Source organism: Solea senegalensis, linkage group LG14 (assembly GCF_019176455.1).
Source record: "Solea senegalensis isolate Sse05_10M linkage group LG14, IFAPA_SoseM_1, whole genome shotgun sequence".
In the NCBI taxonomy this organism is placed as follows: Eukaryota; Metazoa; Chordata; class Actinopteri; order Pleuronectiformes; family Soleidae; genus Solea; species Solea senegalensis.
The window spans coordinates 11155246-11180960 of record NC_058034.1 but is presented as its reverse complement, the minus strand read 5'-3'; the positions used below and the strand labels follow the sequence as shown (position 1 = coordinate 11180960).

At 42.1% G+C, this 25715-nt stretch overlaps 1 protein-coding gene across 1 annotated transcript in view; it reads right to left on the bottom strand.

The window, feature by feature from the left end:
• ror1 (receptor tyrosine kinase-like orphan receptor 1) overlaps positions 1–25715 on the bottom strand; it is a 118718-nt gene that overhangs the window by 2636 nt on the left and 90367 nt on the right. Inside the window, exons 5-11 of the mRNA XM_044043224.1 lie at positions 8040–8167; positions 5890–6207; positions 5271–5516; positions 4934–5148; positions 2462–2641; positions 784–1011; positions 179–543 (exon numbers count right to left, since the gene is read on the bottom strand). Coding sequence (XP_043899159.1) covers positions 179–543; positions 784–1011; positions 2462–2641; positions 4934–5148; positions 5271–5516; positions 5890–6207; positions 8040–8167 — 1680 coding nt within the window. The remainder of the gene's footprint in view (positions 1–178; positions 544–783; positions 1012–2461; positions 2642–4933; positions 5149–5270; positions 5517–5889; positions 6208–8039; positions 8168–25715) is intronic.

Below are 25715 nucleotides of genomic sequence, written 5' to 3'. Positions count from 1 at the left end.
TTTAATCCAGAACAGTTTAAATGTGTTTAAAGATATATTATTACGAGATGGAAATGTGTTATCATTGTGTTTAACTTCATTGTAAAGTTGATTTCTTTCTCTTTGCCAAAATAATATAGTTGACTAAACGTGATGAAAGTAGATCCACATGAACTTTAACACTATGACGTGAACACACCTTGGCGGGCAGTCCTCAGGGCAGGGCAGCAGCTGCCTCTTTCTCACCATCTCCATCACTTCCTGGTTGGAGAAGCCATAGTAGGGCTGCAGGCCGTAGCTGAACATCTCCCACAGCACGACGCCGAACGACCAGACGTCCGAGTCCGTGGTGTACTTGCCATAGGTGATGGCCTCCGGGGACATCCAGCGTATGGGCAGCAGCGTCTTAGGTTGGACGCAGTAGTAGTCTGAGGAGTAGATCTCTCTGGAGAGACCCAGGTCTGAGATCTTGACGTGAAGCTGTTCCCCAACTAAAATGTTCCGTGCAGCGAGGTCTTTGTGGATGTAGAAGTGACTCGCCAAGTACTCCATCCCAGCAGCCACCTGGTTCAGATTCAAATTTAAAGGAGACAAACAAAAACTATTAAAGTCTGTGTTTATTGTAGACATTGCACTGACAGAAGCAATTGGAAATGACGTGACTAGACACTGATTTTAAAGTGAAGTAGTGACATCTTCCCCCAAATGCATTAGGAAACTATGGTTCAATTTGTGAGTTGTGAAAAGACATAGTATATTCAATCTCTTAAATAAACCCTTCTAAATAAACCTTTAAAATCGCACCTGTAGGGCCATGTGCAGGAAGTCTCCATGATCCAGGCTGGATTTGACCGTGCCGTCCTCGTCGCTGCTGCAGCCGACGTCAGAGTGCGGCGAGCGCATGATGAGGAACTCGTGGAGGTCGCCTTGTGGGAGAAACTCGAAGAGCATGCACACTGGCTGCTCCTGGGTCACCACACCCAGCAGACACACCACATTTGGGTGTTGGAGCTCTGTCAGCACCGCAGCCTCCTGCAAAAAAAAACAGATAATCAACGTTAATAATGACACGTTTGAGATTGGAAGCGTTGTGACGTTGAAAGACATCAACCTCTCGTCTATTTATGGCCACTTTTCAGCACGACTGAGGTGTTTCCTACAGAAACGCCCACATCTGGGCTTTAAATACCAGACATTTAGGTCAGTCCGACTCACTGCAAATGGAAAGCGAGGATCATGTTTTACACAATCTGTCCGTTTCAATCCTTTATGCCTAAATCTGTCTGGACAACCTGTCGGGAGTCAGAGTATTTATTTTTGGAACTATTTCAAGCCAATTCATCCACTGTTGAGTGATTTCCAGCCAAACAGTCTCTCATCTCCCACCATGTTCACCTCCTGTGGAAATATAACAAGTCATGCTTCAAGTCTTGTGGGAGGCATGATCTTCCCGAAGGGAAAGAAGCTGCAATACTTTAGACTCATACAACAGTTTGACACAAGTGCAAATTAAAAATGACGCTATTCTCTTCCTTTCTTTCTTTCTTTCTTTCTTAAGATAAGGCTTATTGTAAACTTTCCCTTAAATCCCTTACTCTGTATATACTATCTGTATGACCCTCTCCCTTACAGTAGTGATTACAAAAGAACTGAACTGCATCCCCCTGGTGGGCCATGTAGGTAATGCAGGAGAGCCATGAGAGGTCATTAAAAATAAATGAAACCAGTTTTTAAGTTTTTTGTTCATAGTAAGTCTTGTAACTTAAAAAAGTGCATAAGAATACAATCAGTTTTGTTTTTTTTACCACCCCAGCTGTGATTAATAACTATCTGTGAAACTCGAGGTGGTTTGCTCTGGAAGTTAAAACAGATATGATAAAGTGGGTAAAATGAAACGGTTCACTACCTTAGTTTTGTCATTTTAGACATTTTAATGCAGAAATCTTACACATGATCTCTCTGTAGAAACAAATCATAAAGTAATAAAACAATGCCATTGTATTTGTATAACTATTACAAATGTATAAGTATGATTTTACTATTATTATTATTATTATTATTATAATTAACATGAATTATTCTGCTTAGTCTGTAGTGTGACAGGTGTCGACAGATTTGTTGTCCCCTCACATTCACACTGGAACTCAATATATCTCAATCATTGGTGGGGAATCATATTTGATGGAACACTATTATTTGTGGAGAAAGAAAACAAATGCCTTGATCAGACTTGTGATTGAAGAGTGTGGTGGGTTTGCACATAAAAGCTTTGGAATGCAGGAGTCTCAAACTCTAGTTTTGTCAGTAGGGAAAACTGTCAAGTAAAAATAAAAGTCAAATTCTAACGTGTGATCATAACATGTATGATCACATTTCACACAAGTTCAAAATAAAAGTGCTTATTTTGATATGGAATGATTCATAGTTGTTCATTCATAGTGCCTTAGAGATGTGATAGCGACAAGCCAAAGTCACTGTGTACCTGCTGGAAGTCTCCCCACTGCTGGGTACTGGAGATGTCCTTCAGGGTTTTAATGGCCACAAGCTGAGCCTGGTCCATACCAGGCAGATACAGGTGACCCTTGTAGATCTTCCCCAACGTGCACTCGCCCATCTCCTCCATGAAGCGCACAGCTGACAAAGGAAGCTCTTTAGCTTTACTCTGCAGAGAGAGAAGAAGACAACACGGGGAAATGAGATCAGTGATGGGAGTGATGTAAAAGAACAACAATGACTCCCCTTTAAGACTTTGAGAAGTAGTCGTGCAATCTGACAGCTGTGTGTTGTAATTCAATGCAGAAGTTGGCAGCATGTAGGGAGAGCATTTACTTACTATGTCAGTAAAACTGAAGAATCAGCTGACAGTGCTTTACCTTTCTCTGTGAGAGACGGTATTTAAAGCTCAGTGAGAAGGATTCACGCTGGTGGTTTATTTGAAATGCTAAATCCAACTAGGCCGACAAGGAAACATTCACTCCACTATGTCTATATAGTATTATAATAACAATTATAATAATGATGATAATAATAACATATAACAAGTATACTAGATCATCATCGAAAAAGAGGTAAAAAAATGTGGTGTTACATTTACATCTATATCAATAAAGCCATCATTCAAAGACACAAACAAGAGTTCATTCATTGTAAATACGAGTAAAAAGTCTGAACACTTGCTGTAGGTGATACAGACACACAGAGGGGGCGGTAACGTGTGTGTGTGTGTGTGTGTGTAGCTGTACTTGGGGGAGGATAAAAGGTGAGGAGAGGTTGGCAGAAATGTTCAAATTCCAGGCACTCTAGAAATTCCTCAGTAAGCAGGACACACATATGCGCACACACACACACACACTGCTCTGATGGGGGTGGTGGTGTGTGTGTGTGTGTATATGAAAGGAGTATGGGGCTGACAAAGCCCCACAGAGTATGGGGCTGGCTGATGTTATGAGAGAGAGAGACAGAGAGAGAGAGACAGACAGATGTTTTTCGTTTGGGATTTGTTTCACCCCTTCTTTCCTCCCCACACCCAAACCCTCAGATCCTCCTCACACCACCGCAGGTTTGTGCGTGTGAGCGCGTGAATATGCTTATGTGTGTCTAAATGGATTGTCACAGACGGTGACCCCTGGGTGCCCCCTTGCAGCAAAGCCTGCTGGGTAGTAGTCTACCCGAAAGCTGTAGATTAGAGGGGTAAGAGAGGAGGGACACACCTTTTGGCAAAAGTACAGATAAATGATATGACATGAGAGTTTACCACTGTACCAAAGTAGAAATGACATATCAGCCTGTCTGTATGTCACAACATCAGGTATCATGTTAGACACATGTTATGGAAAACTGACCTGAACTGTGTAATCCCACAACTGCACAGTTGTCACTCTGAAACAGCGTAATCTGATGTACCATAAACTCCAGTGTCGTCATGAAAACATTTTCCCTATTTGGGTCAGCGAATCATTTGTTCCACTGCAAGACAACGGAATACAGCGAAAGATATTAATAGCTTCTGACGCTTGTGTGACATTTTGCAGCTCTCGCTCAGGCTGTTGATGGTAATTTCATACACGTTACCTTGAGTATCAGCTCTGGTTCTGCACAGGCAGACACACTGTCCAGATAACTACCCCCCACCCACCCCACCCCCAAGATTATGTGGAGAAGGATAAACAAACATGATATGACTCATGATGCGCAACCTTGAAAGAAATACGATACAGATCCTCATGTGAGCTATGTGTTGACGGGCAGAGCAGAGGCTTGATGCTCTACATTACAAAGAGGTTCAATGAAAGGGGCAGGGGAGGAAAGAAAGAGTGGAGAATAGAAAAGATGACTTCCAGAGGGAGAGATAGAAGAAGAGTGACATGGAAAGATGGGCTGAGTGAGAGGTGGAAGAAGCAACGGTGGGAGACGAGGTGCAGATGAACTTTCCTGGACTTGATGATAGACACACACTCACGTAAGCACGAAGAACCCAGTCACCCCAGCATGCTGCAACGTATCCCAGTTAAAAGCACTTCAAATGAAGGCACACACAACTACACACACACTTAGCAGTTTATTAGTTTGCTTCATCAAGGAGGTTATGTTTCTGTTTGTGTGCAACATATCTCAAAAAGTAAAGCATGAATTTGGATGAAAAACGTCTGTAGATGTAGGTTCTGGCTCAAGGAAGACATGGTTATATTTTGGTGGTGAAGTGGATCTTGATTGAGGGAATTGATTTTGAAGTGTCAATACATGGCCTTGGCGGAGGTTTGCACTTATAGCCCTTTTCAAACCAGAATTTCTTTTCACCAGAAAGCACCAAGGTTCTGAGGCTCCAAAACGGCACCAGAACCAGAACCAACCCCATGTGTTGTCAAAAATGTTGACTGTACATCAGTGCAGCTCGACACAATAAGGCACAGAAAGAATTTACAGCGTCACATGCTGTGAATGTGCAGCTCTCTACCTTGGGCTTGTATGCCGTTGTGAGCATGGACATCTCCACGTTTTGTCCTCGCACTGGTTTGGGTTGGCGAGGGGCAGGAGGCCTGGAGGACTTCTGATTGTTGCGGCACACACAAATGAAGAAGAACAGCAAGGCGATGGCTAATGGGATGGCCACACTGGGAACCAGGATGTACAAGATCTCCATGTTGCCGCCGCCAGACCTGTCTTTATGGTCTACGGAGACAGACGGTGGGAGAGAGAGAGAGAGAGAGAGAGAGAGAGGAATAATATCAGATCTGTGTAATTCTGTGTAATACTCCATTCTGTTGTTCTGTTACTAAAGAAAACTCTCTCACCACAGATGGGAATTTCACAAAGCTCCATGCGAACTCCTTCATCCAGTGTGAAGCACCAGGGGGCCTCGTGCTTGCTCCCCGGGTTGCGACAGTACGAGTGCCCGCCGTTTAACTCGGTGTAGCGAATAGCCAAGTAGGTGTGGCTGTGAGGATACTGGGAGTTCCACGGCTGACACTGGCGCCCCGACTTTGTCATACTGACTGTCCCACGGTAGTCTGACCCACTGTTGTTGTAACATTTGTGATCTGGAAGCCAAGACAAGGTTGTACTTTACTTGTTTGTATTTGGTTAAGTCATGGACATGAACACTCTCTTCCTTTAATTGTCTGGTCTTTTACTGTCATCCAAAATCTTTACAGGTTATTTCAGATACTATTAGTGTCATGACAGTGATGGGTAATAACGTGTTACTATAATATATTACTCCTCTCCAAGCAAAAATGTCAAAATTCTAACATTTCTGCTATTACAAAGACCAAATGATTAAATAATAAATGAAAAAATAACAATGTGTTATTTACTGCATGAAGTTTAAAGGCTTCTCTCTTCATTCAGTAAAAATAAATGGTTGTAACAAATAGATGTAATAAATAAAGTCATGGGATCAGCTGGTCTTACTCTTGTTAATGGGCTCGGCCATGGGGATGCCTATCCTCAGGCAGTTTGCAGCCTCTGGACTCTCGGAGGCAGCCAGGTCCTCACAGTTTGGCAGTTTCAGCCTCTTCAGGATTAGAGGGTTCGAGCGCGCGATGATGTACTCCGTCTTGCACAGGTCGTTCTCCAGGATCTCACACTCGTCCTTGCACAGGTCTCGGGGTTTGTCCGCTCCTGAGCTGCGGTCGCACGTCGGGAAGGCGAAGTGGCAGAGAGACGGGATGGCAAACTGGGAGCAGCGGTCGGACAGATGGTTGGACGTGCCAATCATAGTGAAGGCCGCTGGGAACAAGGGATGCAAAGGTGGTATTAGATACAGTTTTTTATTACTTTATGCATACATATGGCACTTAGATAAAAGGTTTCACTGAATGAAAATGTATTTCAGAGAAAACTTTGGTTCAGTGGTTCCTACATTTGTCGAAAGAAGAAGGCTTATGTTACCCCTCGACTATTATCAGAACACGGGTGTCCCTGTCTATCTTCAAGAAGTGGATTTCTTTCCGTGACTATTCCTCTTTTGTAAGTCACTTTGGATAAAAGTGTCTACTAAATGCTTAATGGAATACTCCCCCTATTACTAGAATAGGGGGAGTATTTTTGAAAAATTCTGCTTCCCAACCTCAGTTTCCCCTGAGTTGAGAAATAGCTTTATTCTTTTTTTTGTTACGTGCCCACCAGTGACACTTGGTCTTGTTAGCATAACAGTTAGCAAAGATGGCGGACACTGTTTACATTCTGGTTTGAAACTGCAACGCTAATTCTGCACTTTTTAGACCCACTCGTAGGGGGAAGGTACCTCATTCCCAGAATGTAAACATTGTCTGGCATCTTTGCTAACAGTTACGCTAACAGCACCAAGTGTCACTGGTGAGCACGTAACAAAAAAAGAACAAAGATATTTCTCCACCCAGGGGAAACTGAGGTTGGGAAGCACAATTTTTCAAAAATACTACCTCTATTCTAGTAATACAAAGCTAAATGCAAATCTGTGAAATATTCCATGATGAGTGAGCAACGCTGTGCCCACACTGGTGCTAACTTCAGAGCATAAAGGTTCAAAGGGACTTGCAATGACTGTCAATGACAGCTACAACACTAAATGCATAATTCATTGTCATTCTGCACAGTTATTGCAAACATATGCTTTTCCTGTGGTTGTCATTGGGGCCAAGAAGAAAAGAAAACCATTTACAGAGTAGATAAGTAAAGTTGGCTGTTTTCCAAATGCTTCTACAGTATAATATGTCACTTGAATACAAGGATAATAAAGATAAGCAAAGGTGACATTAGCGTTTGGACGGAGAACAGCTACTGGATGTGGATTTTCCGGCTACGAAATTCAAGTTTCACAAGATTCATATTTGTTGCAGCTCTGTGGCGTCGTAAATCTCAATCATTACGTGTCCTTGATGTTTCCGATGGCAAACGGGGTTCATGGCCCCTTTGCACGTTGAACAGTTGGAGAGGGAAAGCTGACAGCTGCACGGACGTAATCAATAACATACACATTAAACTGACCTCTGAGGACGTTTGCATGCGAGTGCACAGAACAAAAACACAGAGGCAGACGCGCACACACAGTCGTGTAGAACCGTATGAAAGAAAGTGCAATATGTGGGCCATGTGGGCTCCATATACAGAGCAGTGACCCTGCGGAACTTCCTTTGAACGCCACATGTGATGCATATTAATTATGGTTTACCTTACTGTACCAGTCCTGATTTAACAGGATGTTTTCATTGACTTGGGAAACGCAGATATACAGAAGTGCTTTATCAGAACTGGTTGATAAAGACAAACCGTGGGATCCAAACGTTTGAGACCACTTTAAAGGAGGCTATAAACTTTCCAGGCAAAAAACCTCCTGGGAGGGAACAGACTGTTTGTTCTTAATAACAATTTTAATGTTTGTTGTCAGGGCAACAAACATGTCCAAACTGTGTGATTCATCAAGTTTGTGACGCATCAGAAAAATTACACGGCATCTGTTCAGATAAAAATTTACGATCTACAAATACCGATGTACTGCAGAGGGAAACGGTATAATATGCATTACAGCCATCTACCCAGTTTATAACGTCAAAAACAGAGTTTAACAGATTATTTCTCACCTGTAATCTGGGTCTCAATCTCGCCCTGCATCTGCAGCGAATCGACAAAGATGCTGCGGTTCCCGATGAAGCGCGCGCAGGCTATGCCTCTGTACGGCTGGCAGAATCCCTCCTCGTCAAATTCCTCCCTGAAACATAGAGGAACACAGGAAGAGAGGGAGAGAGAGAGAGAGAAGTGTGAATGAATGGTGTCAGTGATGGCCAGGTTTAAAGTTTTTAATACACTGCAATACACAAAAAGGCCACTAGGTATCAGCATCTCTTCGTCTATCAGGCAGAAGCGACTGGATGTCCTCAGTGGAAAGAACTGCTGTCTCTAAGTTGTGGGTAAAATAAGAGGAGGTTTCCCTTCAGCAAAGACATGTTACCGTCTCTCACTCACTCACAACTGAATCAAAATGAATTTTGGGCTGTTTGACTTTATTGTTTATGGCTTCACCATGAGTCACAATTTGAAACATGTGGTGAGAGAAAGAGAGGCAGAGATAAAGAGAGGTGGTTAATGATCATGTTTTCACAACAACGCAACGCTGACTCCTCACTTTACATCCCAGGTTGCATTTTTATTCTGTGATTTTGCTGATCTGTTTCAGTGTTTCATACTGAATACACACGCACACACACACGCGCGTGCGCACATAAACACAACGCACACAAACACCACATGCTGACTTGCAGGCGATTTGCTCAGTGTGAGTTCAGAACTGTGTCATGTGCTTTAAGTTGTGCCATATGAGAGCCAGGCACAACCACAATATATAGCGCGTGCACACACACACACAGGTTTGCACAGCTAGCTTTAGCCCTTATCTTAAGCAGTTCCTAAGAAATGGGGTTCTGCCTCATCAGGGGCAGGTTTTGGTCCCTATATAACGTCAGATGTTAATGCCAGAAAAAGGTCCTCAAGAGGTAACAAAAACAAGTACACACACACACACACACACACACACACACACACACACAACCCCCCACCTTGTAGCTTGTGGCTAAATGAAAGTACATCCTCATGCTTCGGACACTAGTTGTTGCAGGAATAATGACAAACAGAAAGCTCTTCATTTAAAGTCTGACAACACTGAAAGTTCTGGAAACACTTCAAAATTAAATTAAAAAAAAGGGGGGAAAAAAAGACAGATGAAGCCTTTCGAGAGGCCGCTAACTAACAAATAATAAACGAGGGAGACATGGTGACTGACAAATAATAAATAATACTCTGACAACTTGTGGCAAACTGTAAAAAACACAACAACAAAAAACACTTGTGGCTTAATGCTTCATTATCACCCGTTCAAAGTTTGCTGCCTTTGTTGTTGTGAATAAAGTTAGTTTACTGGAGCGGCTACGATGTGTGAATTACACTAATGACACCACAAACTGTAAAAAAGGGCAATAAAACTCACTGGAGATGCACCTGAAAACAAGACGACAATGGTTTCCACATGTTAACACAAACCAAACCGCTTTAAACGACTGAAGTGACAGAAAAGACGACTACATCTGACGTGAGACACCAGGGTTCCTTCTCTCTGTGGACCGTGAAGGGTCAAGGTCAAATTTCTGACTGTCCTTGTCCGTGCAGATGTAAATGAGATTTCCAGACATGGAGACACACACACACATGCACACACACGGCATACTGTTGATTCCACAGAGATACAGTAACATTAAATTTACAGCTTAATACGTGTTTAAGCAGATTTTATCCTTGGAATATGTAATTTCCTACTAAAATGTGGATATCAGAAATAATGAGTTCATGTTGCGGTGTGCCTGCAGACGGCTTTGCACCCCTTCAACAAACCACAGACTGCTACATGTACAGATATTTTCCTTTGGCAAAGAGCTTCTCCTTTTTTTTTATTTTTTTATTTTAGGTGCAAATCATATCTAGCATTAAATTTGTAAGAGAAGAGAAAAAATGGGCTCCTTCTACTGAGCAGGAGACAACACACAGAGAGGATAAACTGTCCAGCGAGGGTTGGACAGCATCCAGGTTAGCTTGGTCATGCGTCACCAAAGACAGTGGACACACACATCCAAACTAACATCAAGCCACACACAGACAGGAAAATGACAAGGGAGAGTTGACGCTCCACCACAGTTCAGCCAGATCCCCGGAGGCAAATTACAACTCAAGCCAGTCCGAGTGGCCTCAACCGAACCAGCTCACGAACGTCCCCTCGTTGCTCACCGTGTTTCATTCACTTTTCAAGTTAAATTAGACAGAAAGCAGCGAGTGGACGTGTGTCCGGAGCAGCATAAGTGACTTATAACATGTTTAAAGAGAGTAATGGCCGAGAGAAACACACACCAACAAAAACCTAAACACATTTGAGAACATCTGAGGTTTTCCACAAAGCCTTTCCCTGGTATACATTTACTCCCGTGTGCCTGTGTAAACTGTCCCAGGGCAGTGAGAGCCAAAATGTGGTTGCTATTTGTGTAAACAGCGAACAGCTCTTTTTAGGGCTCTTTTATTTTACACACCAACACCACGGGCCATGCGGCGCAGCGCGCTCTAACAGTTGATTGCAAGGAGAAGGTCTTTTTTTCTTGTCTGAGAAACCAATATAATCCAGATCTAAACAGAAAGGCGAGCCCTACCACGGAACATAAGCAAAGTATTTAGGACATTGATTCATTGACCAATTTCATCCCCCAGCCTCATTATTTATTCAGGGACGGCCACGCTATTTTTCCAGCACCACTGTTTCACATCCACATGTATATTTCCTTTGAGTCATGCGGGCGTTGATAGATGTACACGAACATAATACTATTTCAAAGGTACTACATTATGTATACATATATGTATGCCAAAACACCATTAATCTCTTTGGTCTTTGTGACCTATTTACACACTTGAAATACATGGTGGCTATCAGTAAGTGTGACATGACTACTTTCACACGTTCCTCGGATTATTCCAGAATAATCAAACCCTTGGTTCCTTTTTTTTTTTTTAATTACAGAGGAAGTCTTGAGGCCGCGAGCGTGTAAACTTGGACATTTCTCATTAACGAGTTGGTGTGGTCGGTTTAGTTTGACGACAGCGTGATGAGTTTTGGGGTCAAGAGGCTGAGAAACCCGACACTCTCGGAAGGGAAAATTGGAAGAGTGAGAGATTTGAGGGTGAGGATGTGGACGAGGGGACGACGAGGGGGGCTGCTCCCGCTGACATTTTCAGATTTCAGGGTCTCCTTTTCTCAGAGCTGCTGTGGGTGTTGAGTGAGGAGGAGATGAGCAGCAGGAGGTCACAGCTGTCATATCCTGAGCAGGGATGCCCATCAACGTGCGCCAGACGTGGGTTTTTAATACAGTGGGACATTAAGTGATTGTGTTTTTCTGAGTACATATTTTACCAGAAGTATATATTTTCTCTCTTTCGCTCTGCAGGGTTATCACTGGGCATTTTTACTCAAAGTAGATTTCAGAATGATATGCAGCGGTTAAGTCTTTTACTGTGGCGCTGCTACTACTAGCTGCTGATTGTTTGCTTTTATGTGCACTCACTTCTTTCTTAGGGTCTGAAATCATAGAAAAGTAGAAAACGGTTTGCCCCCTCGATCAGCAACACCTGAGTAAAGTGACAGCTGACCTCAAAAAACCCAGCATGACCCAGGGCCGGTGTCAGCCTCAGGTAAAATAGAAGAAATTAAATACGACCCCCTAGTGGTTGGGGGGGAAACTCACAATTAAAAATGAGACACGGCTCCTACAGTATACATTCATACTGTTCTAGACAACCAGTGGCTGCTGTAATAAGGAAATAGAAATAAAATGATGAGAACATGCAGTTGGTAATACTGAGTCATCTTGCGGTGTGTGTGTGTGTGTGTGTATTTCATCTCCTCATTATTTAAAAGATATAATACTTCCCTCCAGAGTTTGAAGTACTTCATCACAATTTTCTGTGTATTTCTTTACATTTAGTAATGAGTCCTAACTCTGTTCCCTTTGACCTGTGCATGTTCAACCTCGCCTGCTTATGAACGGTCCAGAAAAGTTGCAGAAAAAGTGACCACGGATACTGAAATTCCACTGCCAAAATGCACTGAAATGACAGAGAGAAAACCAAGGAATTAACTCCCTGAACGATCCATACAGCTGATGGGATTTTGTTGCAGTGAGTGCGACAAGGCGTTGAGATTGCACATATTTAGTTTTGTGTATCTCTCTGGAGAAATGACACCGTTTTAAAAAGATCTCCTCACGTTTAGGTTTCTCTAAAACTGCTACAAAAAGTGCATTTGAGGTAGCTGGTTAATTTAGAATGATAAAAAAAAGTCTTACTTACTTTTTTTTTTTTTCTCGGTAATTCAATTATCATGGGAGAATGAGAAAATACACGTGTGGTTACTGTAAGTAACAATCTCTCACTGACAAGAAGCCAAAATGGCCACCAGAGGCGGAGGTTGAATGGGGTCTGTGGCTGCCAGTGGCCTGTGACCGAGCCATCGAGGGCAACTGAGACGCTGCAGTGGGAGAGAAGGAAGAAAGAGAAGGCCCGCGCGTAACCGCCGCTCACTCACTGCGACAACAGAAGGCTGGAGAGATTCAGAGTGTAGTGAAAGAGAGGAAGAGAGAGGACATGATGATGCCGAGAGGACATAATTAAAAAAATAGCTGCAACACACTGCGTTGGTTCAGGACTATTCCTTCAAAAATCTTAATTTAAAATCAAACTTTTACGACTATAAATTTCTCATCTGATGCCAAAGCACTGCGATGACAGATTGAACTGCTTTGGAAAGTTATTGCGACAATTGCTAGGTAAACCGCAGAAATACACCGTCCACACACACACATTGCAAGAGATGTTCTTACACACATTGGACTGGACCAAAAGGTTCTTGTATTTGTTTCAAACTAGCACTGAGTCAGAGCACTTTGCGGAAAGAACAATCCTTGATTTGAGATAGAAAGTTTAAAGTTAACCTGTCAGTGACTCTAAGACCGACTCCTGATCGAATAAAAGAAGATGCTGATGTTTGAAGTCTCTGCTGAAGAATTTGTTTTCAGCTCAGTCTGTGCCCACACAGACTTTTAATAACAGGCTTGACACACAGTCTGTGATTTGACATGCAGGCACGGAGCCGACATCAATCCAGTCACTCCTCACAATGCCTCCGACCTGGTGACATCACTTCCCCTGCCCCCCCCCCAGAGGACTGCAGGATATTAGGGTGTCAGTCGTGCTGTCAATTAGCGGGAACAGGAGGGCGAATATGTCTCTGACAACTAAACATAAACCCGCTGGTATTTAGACAGATACATGAACACATAAACAAAGGGAGCGCGGGGATCACAGAGCAGACCACAGAGGTGAGGAGGAGGAGGAGGAAGGTGGGACGACTTTGTTTAACTTATCCCTGAGCCACTGGGTGTGGAGATCCCTGCAAAACATAACAAAGTAGGGGAAAGAAGGAGATACATGCTCCTTGTTTTGAATCTGTAGCGTTTCCTGGATACTGTACCTCCAGTGCTACCAGCATGTAAACCACAGGCTGCTGCTGCTGCTAACCATCTGTTATGATCTCATCACGCTGCAATAATAGAGGTCGTAGCTTAAAATGGAGGAGATGGTTCATCGTGTGACAGCGGGGCGAGTTTTGCCGCAGTTATCGCTGTAATTGTCCCAGAGAGTCTGAGGCTGATTCAAGATCATGTGTCTCTGCAGGGGTGACTCATTCCTGTGCCATTTTGATTCGTTGTGGTTCATGTCGTTGCCATGGTTACATGCCGAGCTACTATGCCGAAGCTGCCACCATTGACTTTGGCAGCACAGCCTTTATGACATTTATGACGCCGTTTCTCTCTCACCTGTCTAAATGGAGCCAGTTTGCTTCAAAGATGTCTCTCTCTCTCTCTCTCTCTCTCTCTCTCCTCTCTCCCACCTCTCTCCCCTCCTCCCTCCCACTTACCCTTCACATTTGTTTTTTTTGGTTGTGTTTGCCACATTACGGTGCCTTCAGATGGGACATGTGCTCACAACATGGGGAGTTCGAATGGGAAAGTTGGGAGAGCAGTGTTGCAACGTACCATTGACTTACACCTTTTCCATGTTGTGAATATGGCACGATGGGGCACATAAACGGACTCTATCTTGCTGTCATGATTTAATTTATCACAAAGATTTAATTAGTAGCAGCAGTTCTCTTGAAACGCCTCTTAACCCTTTAAAACCCAAGCCTCAAAATGTCCCGTAACTAAGTGCGTTTGCCCATGTTTCCAGAATAACTTTCAATATCTAGCAGTTATTTACAATTTACTGCATGTAAAAATAGTGTATTAACAATTTAAAATGAAGATAAACAAAAATCATTAGCATGTCAAATTTGAAATTTGAACAGTATAAAGCAAAAACAGACAAACAACAAAAAATTGGGAAAGATTGGCAGATGGCAGATTGATGGCAGATTCTTCGGCTTCCTGAAACAGCGTGAGTGAAATTGCTGCAATAACCACAAGTTGGCTTTGACGGGTTAACACACTTTCATTGTGCCCAGCACACACACACACACACACACACACACACACACTCCACCACTGACACAATTATTCTCCACATCATGAGTTGAAGGTGACCTAAAAAAATATAAATGACATGCTGTGTTATTTGTTATTGTGCGGAACACTACGAATTATCTTAGCATAGCAAGTATTGATCTTCTCTAATACGCCTTTAATCACTCATGAATAGCAAAATATAAAAACATGATCAAAACCAGGTCTCTCAAATTAGACACAAGAGCACATTTATTTTCATAAATTTATTTTCCCCTGGAGCTATCGAACAAACTTCCCTCTTGTTATATTTGTGCTGTTGTAAAAAAGAAAAGAGAAGAAAAATTGTGTTTTAAAAAAAGAAACAACATTCCTTGATTTGACTCCAGGCTGCCTGCGAACGTCCGTGTGGAAATAATAATAACAGGAAAGCAAAGAGTCCAAAAAGAAAGGAGGAGGGGGGGATCGCCAAAAGCAAAGCAACCCACCACCTGCCACACGCAAACACACACGCATGATTTATTTGCCCAGATCACAGACCCCACTCTCACTTACGGACAGACAGGAGGACCCATGTTCTTGGCTGACTGTGTACTGACGGTGCTGGAGGAACAAGAATACACATGTTTGAACACACAAGCGCAGCTTTCCGGGGAAAGTGGAAGAAACCTTGATGAGAGCGATTAGGAGTCACTCGAAACACTGCATTGTGCAGCGGGAAACATCTGTGCACGACAGAGTCTATAAATAATCTCCTTTTCACACACGATGCCGTCATACGTCTGCGGGACACAAAACAAACAGCCTGTGCGTTAGGTTTTTCAACTTATACCCACACGCCACAATCACGCAGTCAAACAAGCTGCTGACAAGATGTTTTTGCATGTCTTTGTCCAACGAATAGGACAAATCTGGATTTTAATGCAAATCCCTCCCCCCGAAACTAAAAAACCCTTGCTTTTATTTGGCATCATTAATTTCGATCAAATGAACGCGCTGACATGATGATAACAGAAAATAACGCCGCAGCAAGACTAACCCATGACTCACGGATGACTGTACTTGTGAGTTATAGACGGCTTTCAACGTAGTGATTCCTCTGCCTGCACATAAAACTTCCATCTGGCACTCTGCTATCTGACGTTTGGAAGGATTACGGGGAAAGATAATAAGGCCATCGCTTTATGAGTGTGACGCAGATAAGGCATTTTGAAGGAATGTGGGCACAACAGAAAGGTAAATCTGAAAACAACGTCACAAACGAGACTTCCAGACCACAATAAATGTCAGACAATTAGATTAGTGGAGTTAATCCTTTCCTGGGAGACGGCTTATGTGCAGCAAGTGATATTTATGTCGGTTTTAACTTTGGTAGAAATCACAGGGAGGACTTAAACCACACACACGCACGCACATGCACGCACAATAATCAAATGGATAAAATAACATGCAGGCCGAAAAAGAAAATCTGACATGTACATGCAGACGCACAGTGTTTTTTTTCCAACGTGCTGCCTTTTCAAAACAGTCTGGAGAGGATGTGGCTCCTGAATGTTCCAATAAAAGATCATTTACGGGCTCCTAAAAACAAACAAGGACTAACTGCAACTTTATTCAGCTGAAGGACCAGGTCCTCTCTCAATCTTTGTGTTCATGTCATGTGTGCTTTTCTGCGTGTTCATACACTGTCACACACTAATGTTGTGCTTACTGTACAGTGTGCAGCGTTAAGATTTGGGCTTTCTCTCTTCTTTCTTTGGTCAGGTTTGAGTTAGGTGCCAAAACAGAGGTCAGCTGACAACCTTAATATACTGAATGACTCGCGCTCTGGGCATAGTCAAGGACGACAACGCCAAGAGTGGACAGGCATGTTGACTGGCCACGACAGAGTCCGACCTCACTGAGACCTGACACTGTGGTCCAACTCCATCATATACACATGCTGGTGAAAAATGAATGCAAGGAATGATATTAGGGAATTATTTTCAGAATTTATTAATTTGACGATTAGTCACTCGATTAATCAAGTAGCCGCTTATTCCGTAACATGTTGATCAATGCTTTTCAAACCAGGACTTGATGATGTTCTCAAATTGTCCACAAACCAAAAGTGATTCAGTTTGTAATGATTTCTTGGAGCAAAGAAACATTATTCAATGAAATTAATATAATATAAACATAACCTGGGGGCCAATGAGCATCTTCTCTGGTCAGTAGGGGGCCGGTCAACTGAAAACAAGTTCAGTTTAGTACACTTAGCATCTTAGCATCTTTCAGAACACTATTTCACAGAATAAAAGTGTATTAGTTGACATGGAACAATGTATAGTACACAATAAAAGCATCAAAAGTAACTCATTAAAACTTGATATTGCATGAAGGTTTTTCTTGGTCCTCACAAACATACCATACAAGAACACACACACAACCCATGTACAACTTCATTACTGTCCGAAAGCTGTACAAACACAAAGATAACAGGGTGTATAATCCATTCATCCATCCATTTATCCTTCCTTCGCCGCTGTCCAGAGGATCGTGGGAGAGCTGGAGCCAATCCAGGAGAATAAATCCTGCTAAAATAATGATACCTTCATGACTCAGTTGTAACCTCAAATTCAAAACTCAGTAAATTCTGTCCCTCATCCCTCATTATTTCCATTTATTTAATTTCAATCGTGCTCTCGTCTTTGTACTACGACATTCATGTTTTTCCCATTTGCGTGTTGCGCAACAACCTTGCCGCTAATCTCCACCATCAACTCTCACATCAGTCTCCATCGAATCAGTCCACATCCCGTCCAAAACTCCAATGGCAAATTATCGTCTGTGAAGCAGAGTCCTGGCTGCCTGCTCTGTCCTGCAGTCATATACGCGCAGGTGCCAGGAGCAGTAACTACAAAATTGATTGATAAACTTGCATCAACTGATAAAAGGACAAATCAGCAATCCAGCGTCTAACAACATTTATCCCATTACGCTCTACAAATGACTACACATTCCCTGGCTCGGACTCACAGGACTCAAGTCTCTGTATCTGCAAACAAACCCTCTGTTTCTCTCACACACTCCACTGAACGCAAAGAAAGAACATTTCTGTGGCAACGTTGCCCCCATGAATGTTTTTTCTTCAGGAGTTTATGTGTGTGTGTGTGTGTGTGTTCATTGGAGGTTTAGGTCAGAGTTCAGGGAAACCCCAAAAACCCCAGTGTGGGCCTCAGGGACAAACCATGTACTCACACTTTACCAGACCGAACCTGACCTTGACCAGACCTGCCAAAAGGATCGGCAACAGGAAACAGGAAGTGGGCCCTGTCCACGCTAAGTGTGAAAGCCGCGTTGTATATGAAACGTCGTGTGTGGGTACGCGTGTAAAGACAGACGTACCAACACCTAACAATGTGAATCGCTCACTAGACAAAGGTAGCAACACATTGTGACAGTCTCTGTGTGTGTGTGTGTGAGATCACATGTGTTGGCCTGCATGTGTGTGTGAAGCCTCTCTGACCTGGGCAGCATTTAGCAGAGAGGCATCCAGGCCTGTGGGGAGGAGGTTACAGGAGGGATCTCTGGTTTCAAACATCGCCGGTGCCCTGGGACCAGGCCATGTCAAAGGGCCAGTCCCCAAAGAGCCATATTAGGGTTCTGATCCCCCAATCAATCAGCACAGTGCTAAAAAGAATCCACAACAAGATGGCAATTAAGCCCCACCAAGGAGCTAAGTAAAGATGTGTGAGAGATACGGTTTGTGAGAGTCACTGTGTGTGTGTGTGTTGACTGTGTAAAGTGTGAGTGTTTATGTAACGGTGTGTGAGTAAAAGCCATGTGAAATAGAAGAGAAAAAAAACACATAACAGTCTACTCCGGACGTACAGAGTGGAGGACAGAGGTGAAAAAAGTCTCAGCGGGCCGTCTTTGTTTTTCCTTGTGTATCAGTGTCACTACACACACATTACACACAGTGGTAATGTACACATTTAAAGGGGTGAACCCCCGTCCACAGCTATGGCTCGCACTCTTAAATAATGGCTTGAGAAAACTCCACTAGTGCATGTAGTCTGAACGAGATCCAGAGTCAAGAATGAGGTTTTTTTTTTTATTTAATTTTGGGGCATTATTATTAACCAGATCCCAAAATAGAAATCTGTTTAGCAAGAATCCCCCCGCGTTAAGTCTGATGTGGAGAGCTGAAGTGGATCAGTATGTGGCAGTATGAGGAACAGTGCATCCAAAAACTGAGTGGGCCTGTCATCCCCTCAGTGAACGGGTGCGATGCTTGTGGTGGGGAGCAAAAAATCATCATCAATCCTGGCCGGCAACGGAGAACCACAGCAGTGTTGACACTGGCACTGAGGTGAGGAGAAGTGAAACCGAAATCCAGAGTTTCTCAATGCGGCGCGCACACGTCCACAGTCTCGGTTAAGAGGCCATTGTGACCGAAAAAAAACGTCTCCTACCCAAACGTGGGGGTGAGAGGAGAGGAGAGGAGAGAGAGGAGAGGAGAGAGAGAGGAGAGGAGAGGAGAGGAGAGGAGAGGAGAGGAGAGGCTGTGTCCTGGGTTCAAACCTGCATGTGGCTCAAATGTCCTTGAGCTCGACAGTTGAGGATAACATTGATCCAATGTGACTCATTTCAGATGAGGGGGGTGTGGTGTTTATCAAACAGACACACCAGCAGTGAACTGCAGTTTGTCAACAAACATGTCACCACATGTCACCATTATTGATATATATGTACGTATATAAATATCTCAAAGCAACATTTTTGTAAAATAGGGTTCTTTGCTCTCTTGACGAGGACTGAGAAATTAGAACTTTTTTCATGCACTGAGGTTCTGCACATGCCAAGTGAACGAGACTGGGCAATGAAACAGTGGAGCAGTGCAACAGACTCTGCCAAAAAGAAACAACCTACAAAAACACCTTCATTGTGCAACGTTTGGTTTTTTTTTTACAAAAAAAAAGTGTAAAAACGTCCATTAAAAGTTTTACCCAGGGTGTGGAAGCAACAGCAAGGACTTCAGCGGCCTAAACATTCAACACCGATTGACTTGTAATATTGAATGTAAAGAAGATAAACTTGCCCATTCCTGCGGTTGGTGTGAGTAATTCAGGTGATTAACACACACACGTACAGAGAAGACAGCGATTGGGATTATTGTGGAATTTACAACATATTAAAAGTGAAGGTACTATTTAAACCAGACTGCAGAGAGTCTGAAATTAATTTTAAAAGCCAATAACATTATCTGTAAATAGCTGGTAATCACAACAATAAGTGGCAACACGGAGTATTCTCTCTTTGCAGCGACTTGCATCTTTGCCCACATGTAAAGAGTCGCGTAGATCCCTAACGTCAGCTGACTGATTAGTCAGTTTGGTGGTTTGCCTCTCGGGCAGATATCGAGAGGGATGATGTGGGGGTTTAATTAAGTGCAAGCGTGCTCGTATAGATTACCAAAATACTAACCGAACAAGAGAACTTAATAACAGCTTAGGTAAATGCTGTAACATGTTGTTAACTCATTAATGAGGATTTCTGGATGCTTTGTTGATCTTTTCTTGATTAAAAAACCCTTTGAACAACATCTTTTGATCCTCCGTCACTTGCAGAGCAAAAAGACGAAGGTAATCCCTCTGCAGTGATGGTATAATTACACTAATAAATCATCTTAATTACACGGACATTGTAAGTACAGGCTGTTCCATAACAGCATACTTATTGTACTTAAATACAAAATTCACATTATCTGTCATTTACTTTATTTATATTTTGAGTTACGTTTACTACTCTACATTTCCCTAAGAAGAAGAGTTGGTTATGGTTTTGTATTTACATAGCACTTCCTAGTCTCTGATGACCACCCATTCACTCTGCAGCAGCACATTTTCTCATGCACAGCCATCAGGAGCAAAATGGGGTTAAAGTGTCTTGCCCAAGTGTAGACTAGGAGGAGCTGGGAATCAAACCCACAACACAACTCACTTTTTTTTTTAATACTTTTACTTTTGATACTTAAGCACAGTAAATACCATATACTTCAAGACTTTTACTCAAGTAAAAAGTGACTTGATTTTCACAAAAACAGCAAAGACGAATACAAAACAAGCGAGGGATTAAAGGGATTATATCCCAGGTAACTGGGTGAAAGGAAAGGGTCCACCCTGGACAGGTCACCAGTCCATCGCAGAGAGACAACCCAAATTTTGACATGTTTTTGGACTGTGGGTGGAAGCTGAAGTACCCAGACAGTGACCACACATAAGGGCACGGTCAAACCAGGACCCGAACCGACCCGTGACCTTCTTTCTGTGAGGCAACAATGCTATCCTCTGTGCCACAGTGAGGCCCCCCCCCAAACAAGATCACAACTCAAACAAATCACAAACTATCAAAAGCGTATAAAGGATTTACTGTATAACAGATCTTTAACTCATTCAACTAATAAACTCGCGACTGTTCAATCAGTCAAAAGTGGTTTCTATTGACACAAACAACAAGAAAACTGGGATGGAGAGAATCTGGTCTTTGTTAAACATCTCCCTTATTCTGAAGTCCACACTGAGTGGACAGAGAGGCACAGTGGAGGGGAGGGAAGAAAAAAACCTAAACTATTTTTGTAATTGCCTTTTTTTTTTGCCAGTGCTGAAAGAAAAGTGGTGGGGAAAGTTCTGAGAAATTTAAACAGCCTTGACAGCCAGGGTGTAGTGGTATTAATCTTTTCAAACAGGGAGAAAACCCCTCTATTATAAACACAGACAGAAACTCCGGGATCAGCAGCCATGTTGCATAAAGTCTCTTTATCGCTGCTGTCAGATGAAACACTTCTACATCCATAAAGTGGAAAAACAGCTGTTCCTCAGGAATCAGATGAGAAACTATGGCAGAAATTGAAGTTATACCAGTTATGTGGATACTTCGTAGTAACAGAAAGTTGATTTTTTACTTATTTACACAGTAGCCAATGTTAGGATCTGTACACATTCTCTAAGTGGACGGGACGATACCACTTTTCTGTGTCTGATCGCGATATCAAAAACTCAAGTATCTACCGATACAAGTGTGATACTGTCATTTTAATCTACTTCTGAACGTGTGAAGCCGCTAACAACACGTTGTGCTGAGTCATTTAAAAGACATAATTCTCCAACTGTGTAACAAATATCTTTCTCCCAAAAAAAGAAATAAACAGCCTAGACATGACTCAGCTGAAACGCTTTTGCTTATTTGTAATTCCATTTTTACAGTCTGTGCATAGTGAAGCATGTGATATATAGGGTTGTTGAATTATATTGGATTCGACATTCTTATCTGTCCGATATCCGATATTAGTATCGGCCCGATACCGATCCTGACCGATACCGATTATCATCCCTAATGTATCTTATTGCTCTGCACCAACATCTGAGCTAATGATACTGGAACAGTTAACAAAACAAAAGTCTGATTTATTTTGTGAATTTGGAAAAACTCACTTTTAGATCTCAAGCCGAAGATTAATCACATCACCACATTATTGTGTAATTTAGTCAATGTCACTGCTCTCCTGAGAAAATGTACTATTTAGTAATATTATATATACAAATGAAAATAAGAAAATCAGTATCATGGCAACATGACACTGTATTTTACGATATTCTATTCAATCTTTTCACAATTCATTTTCTCTAGGAATGTGTTGTTATTCACGTCTTGCTCATTTTGATTCATCCAAAAATATTTTGATTCAATATTTGCTCATTCAAAAGTAGTGAGGGAATTACAGGATCTATCTATCTATCTATCTATCTATCTATCTATCTAAAGACAGAAAGAGAAAATGAATAAAACTGACGGTCAGTTCAGCTGCTTGAAAAAACAGAGAAATACAGACATGAAGAGAGGAGTGTACGATGCATCAGAGACACTTTTATCCTGCTCCTGTCAGAGTGTTGACGGTTCGCATGGACGCGTCAGTTAGGGAGTGTGAGGAGTCATTAAGCGCCTCTGATCTGAGCTCGCGGCGGCTAAACCTCCCGTCGACTCATGCGGCTAATCACACCTGAACGCCACTGACCCCAAACAGCCCTTGAATCAAAGAACAACATGCGACCCAGAGTGTTAATGGTACCATCCTCCTCCTACTCCTCAAACACTGTTTTTCTTTCACTCCCTTCACCCTCCTGCCGTCTCGGCCCTGATGGTTTTTTTCAGCAAATGAAGGAAGTGTGGCAGCGCACGGAAAGAAAGAAAGAAAGAAAATAAGTGAGCGAGAGAAAGCTAGACAGAGAAAGTTGGGGGTCTAAATTTGGCAGGCAACATTTTTCTCCCCCTCACCCTGTGTTTGTTTTGGCTCTATGAAAACATCTCCACAGAGGGGAGGTGCAGGAGAAGGAGCACGGGCTATTTCTTAGTTTGGATTTGAAATTCTTTCAACTGCATGTGTTATGTGGCTGCAACTTTTACATTTGGACGAAACAAACACCTTAAATCATGAAGGATCATGATACATTTCAACATTCAGTGAGCACACTGACTCAGACAGACTTAAGCAGAAGTAAACTCATGAGATTAGTCATGCCAATTCTGCTTTTTTTTATTGCTTATTTTGTTTTCTATCCGGTCCGTTGTATGTATTTATGTACAGCACTTAATAATAAATAAAAACATTAAAAGTAAGTATCAGTATTGATAAGAACTGTATTGATTAAGCATTAATGCTTAGCACTTTGGTCAACTCTGTTTCAAAATGTGCTAGAGAAATACATTTGGAGTGGAATTGTAACAGATAAATGCTGCTCATTTACTAAAACTTACATTTTTTCCTCCACATATTTTATTGATTTGCTTAATAGTTACTTTAAATTAGAGGGAAAAAAATCAGAGAAAGTGACCAAAAATAAGCGTCATGTTTTTTCTCCAGTACTTTTTATGGTAGCATTACTTTGTCCAGACTGCATCCAGGAAACCTTAGAGCTGTGAGGTGCAGACACAGGCAGACTGGCACAGGCGAGTCGTCAGGCAGCTGTTCAGGAAGTGCTTGATTGCAGTTGAAGGAGCACACCTTTATTTAATGATGAAACCTGATTGTGATTAAAATACAACTGCAAATTCACTTCTGTGCACCTTTGTGGTATTTGCTGCGATAATGTAGTACTGCTGTATGAAGCTGAGACGTTGCACATCAAAGCTAACGTGTGGTTATTACGGTAATTTCACTTGCACTGTTGCAGGAAGCTGGCGAATCAGCGTCTTTGTCACCAGAGAGGAGAGAGTTGAGAAAACTGCCTGTACATAGTTTTCCATAGTTTCTTTTTTTTTTTTTTTGGCCGTTTTTGGACATTGAGACAAAAGTCAAACAAATGTTACTTTAAATTTGTTTTATCCTGTTCACGTTTCAAATTTAACACACGGAATCTGGTGTCCATGAGCAACTACAGTGTGTCTATGTAACTGTTCAATGTAACTTGATGTTTTTCTTCATTTTAAATTGTTAATACACCATTTTAACATGCAGTAAATTGTAAATAACTGCCAGATATTGAAAGATATTCTGGAAAAGTGGGAAAAAGTGGAAAAGTGTCTGGCCCTTTTATGGTTAAAATATTAATAATAAAAAAAAAAGTCAGTTAGTGGTTAAAGGGTTAACAGCTGTGAACTACAGCTTTCAGTTAAACAAGTTTGTGTATAATTGTGTTATTATTTAACTGTTATACGTATTTTATTATTTGGAGGAGAAAAAAAAAGAAAATCTGTCAACCTTGAGACTCGAGACCTGACGTGTTGACTTAAATTGAATTATTTAAAACCTTGGGTGGCTCTGGAAGAAAGAAACATAGAAATCTAAAAATGTCTCCGTCCATCTCAGTCCTCCTCTTGTCCCCTCTTGTTGCTAATATTTCTGATTTGCGACCCGTCTCTGCTCTGCAAGCGTCCTGGTTTGTAGTGGAAACCTCGAGGATTTCACTTTTGCGGTTGCCCGTGGCCACTCTCAAAAACCCAACCCCGAGGATCCGAACACACACGTGACTGTAATGCCCCGCACACCGCAGAGTGTATACTTAAGGCCAACATGGAGGGGATGGAAATCACACACTGGAGCAAAGACAAACAGACCATATGAAGTTCATGTTATGTTCAGGTTCAACAAGGTGGGTGGCGAGAAACGTTCCCTTAACTATGCGAGGAATATCTGTGGCTCATTTATCCCAGAGAAAAGGGAAGTCGCCGCCGTGCTCACTGGTGCTGCGGGGGACAGCAGCAGAAGAAAAACTACTGCAACTACGCAGAAGAATGCGTCTCGTTTAAAACGTCCATCCCAGATGTCTCTCCTTTCCTGGACTTTGACGTTTGAACAGCTGCGTTATGAAGCAGCACGGGGGTCATCATGTGTCATCATTAGCTGACCTTGTCTTTTTGACTAAATTTACAGCTAATGCGTTGCCAGTGACACTAATGATAAGCAGCAGTGACGGTTTTGTCCGCCGCTGCCACAGCTCTGCTGCAAGTCAAAGGAGGCCCCCTGTCTTTTTAAATGAAGCCCTTAATGACTGTAATGAGACTCAAAAATCACAGCAACACTTTCCTTTACAAGCTGGAAAAGTTGAGACGAATAACTAAAATAGTAGAACTCACAAAGTGTGGTATAAATGTTGAACCTTAGTAACTGTTAAATTTGGAAATCCTTCAAATAGAGACAAACTGAAAAGCTTTTACAGACGAAGTGCACTTTGCATCACCATGATTGCACGGCGGTTTGTGCTATCGGAAAAAAATTCCAACGGTTTCTGAAAAGCTGAGAAGTTGCACGTCAAAGCCAACATGTGGTTATTACGGTCATTTCACTCACGCTGTTGCAGGAAGCCGGTAAATCAGCGTCTTTGTCACCAGAGAGGAGAGAACATAGTTATTGTCTTAACATTTTAAGACAATAACTCTTTTTTTCAATTTCAAATTTAACACGCAAAATCTGGTAATCTATGTACAACTACAGTGTTTCTTTAAATAAAGCTTTTTTTTTGGTTTTTGACCTGCAAGAATATCATTATCATGTCAATTATCAGGGTAATGGCTAAATGTGTCAGAAATGCATCTTTGGGGCTATTACAAGCCTTTAAAATAACCTCATCATTAAGCAGAAAACCTGATAAATACAAGATAATAACAGTTTTCATGAGACAAACTGACATT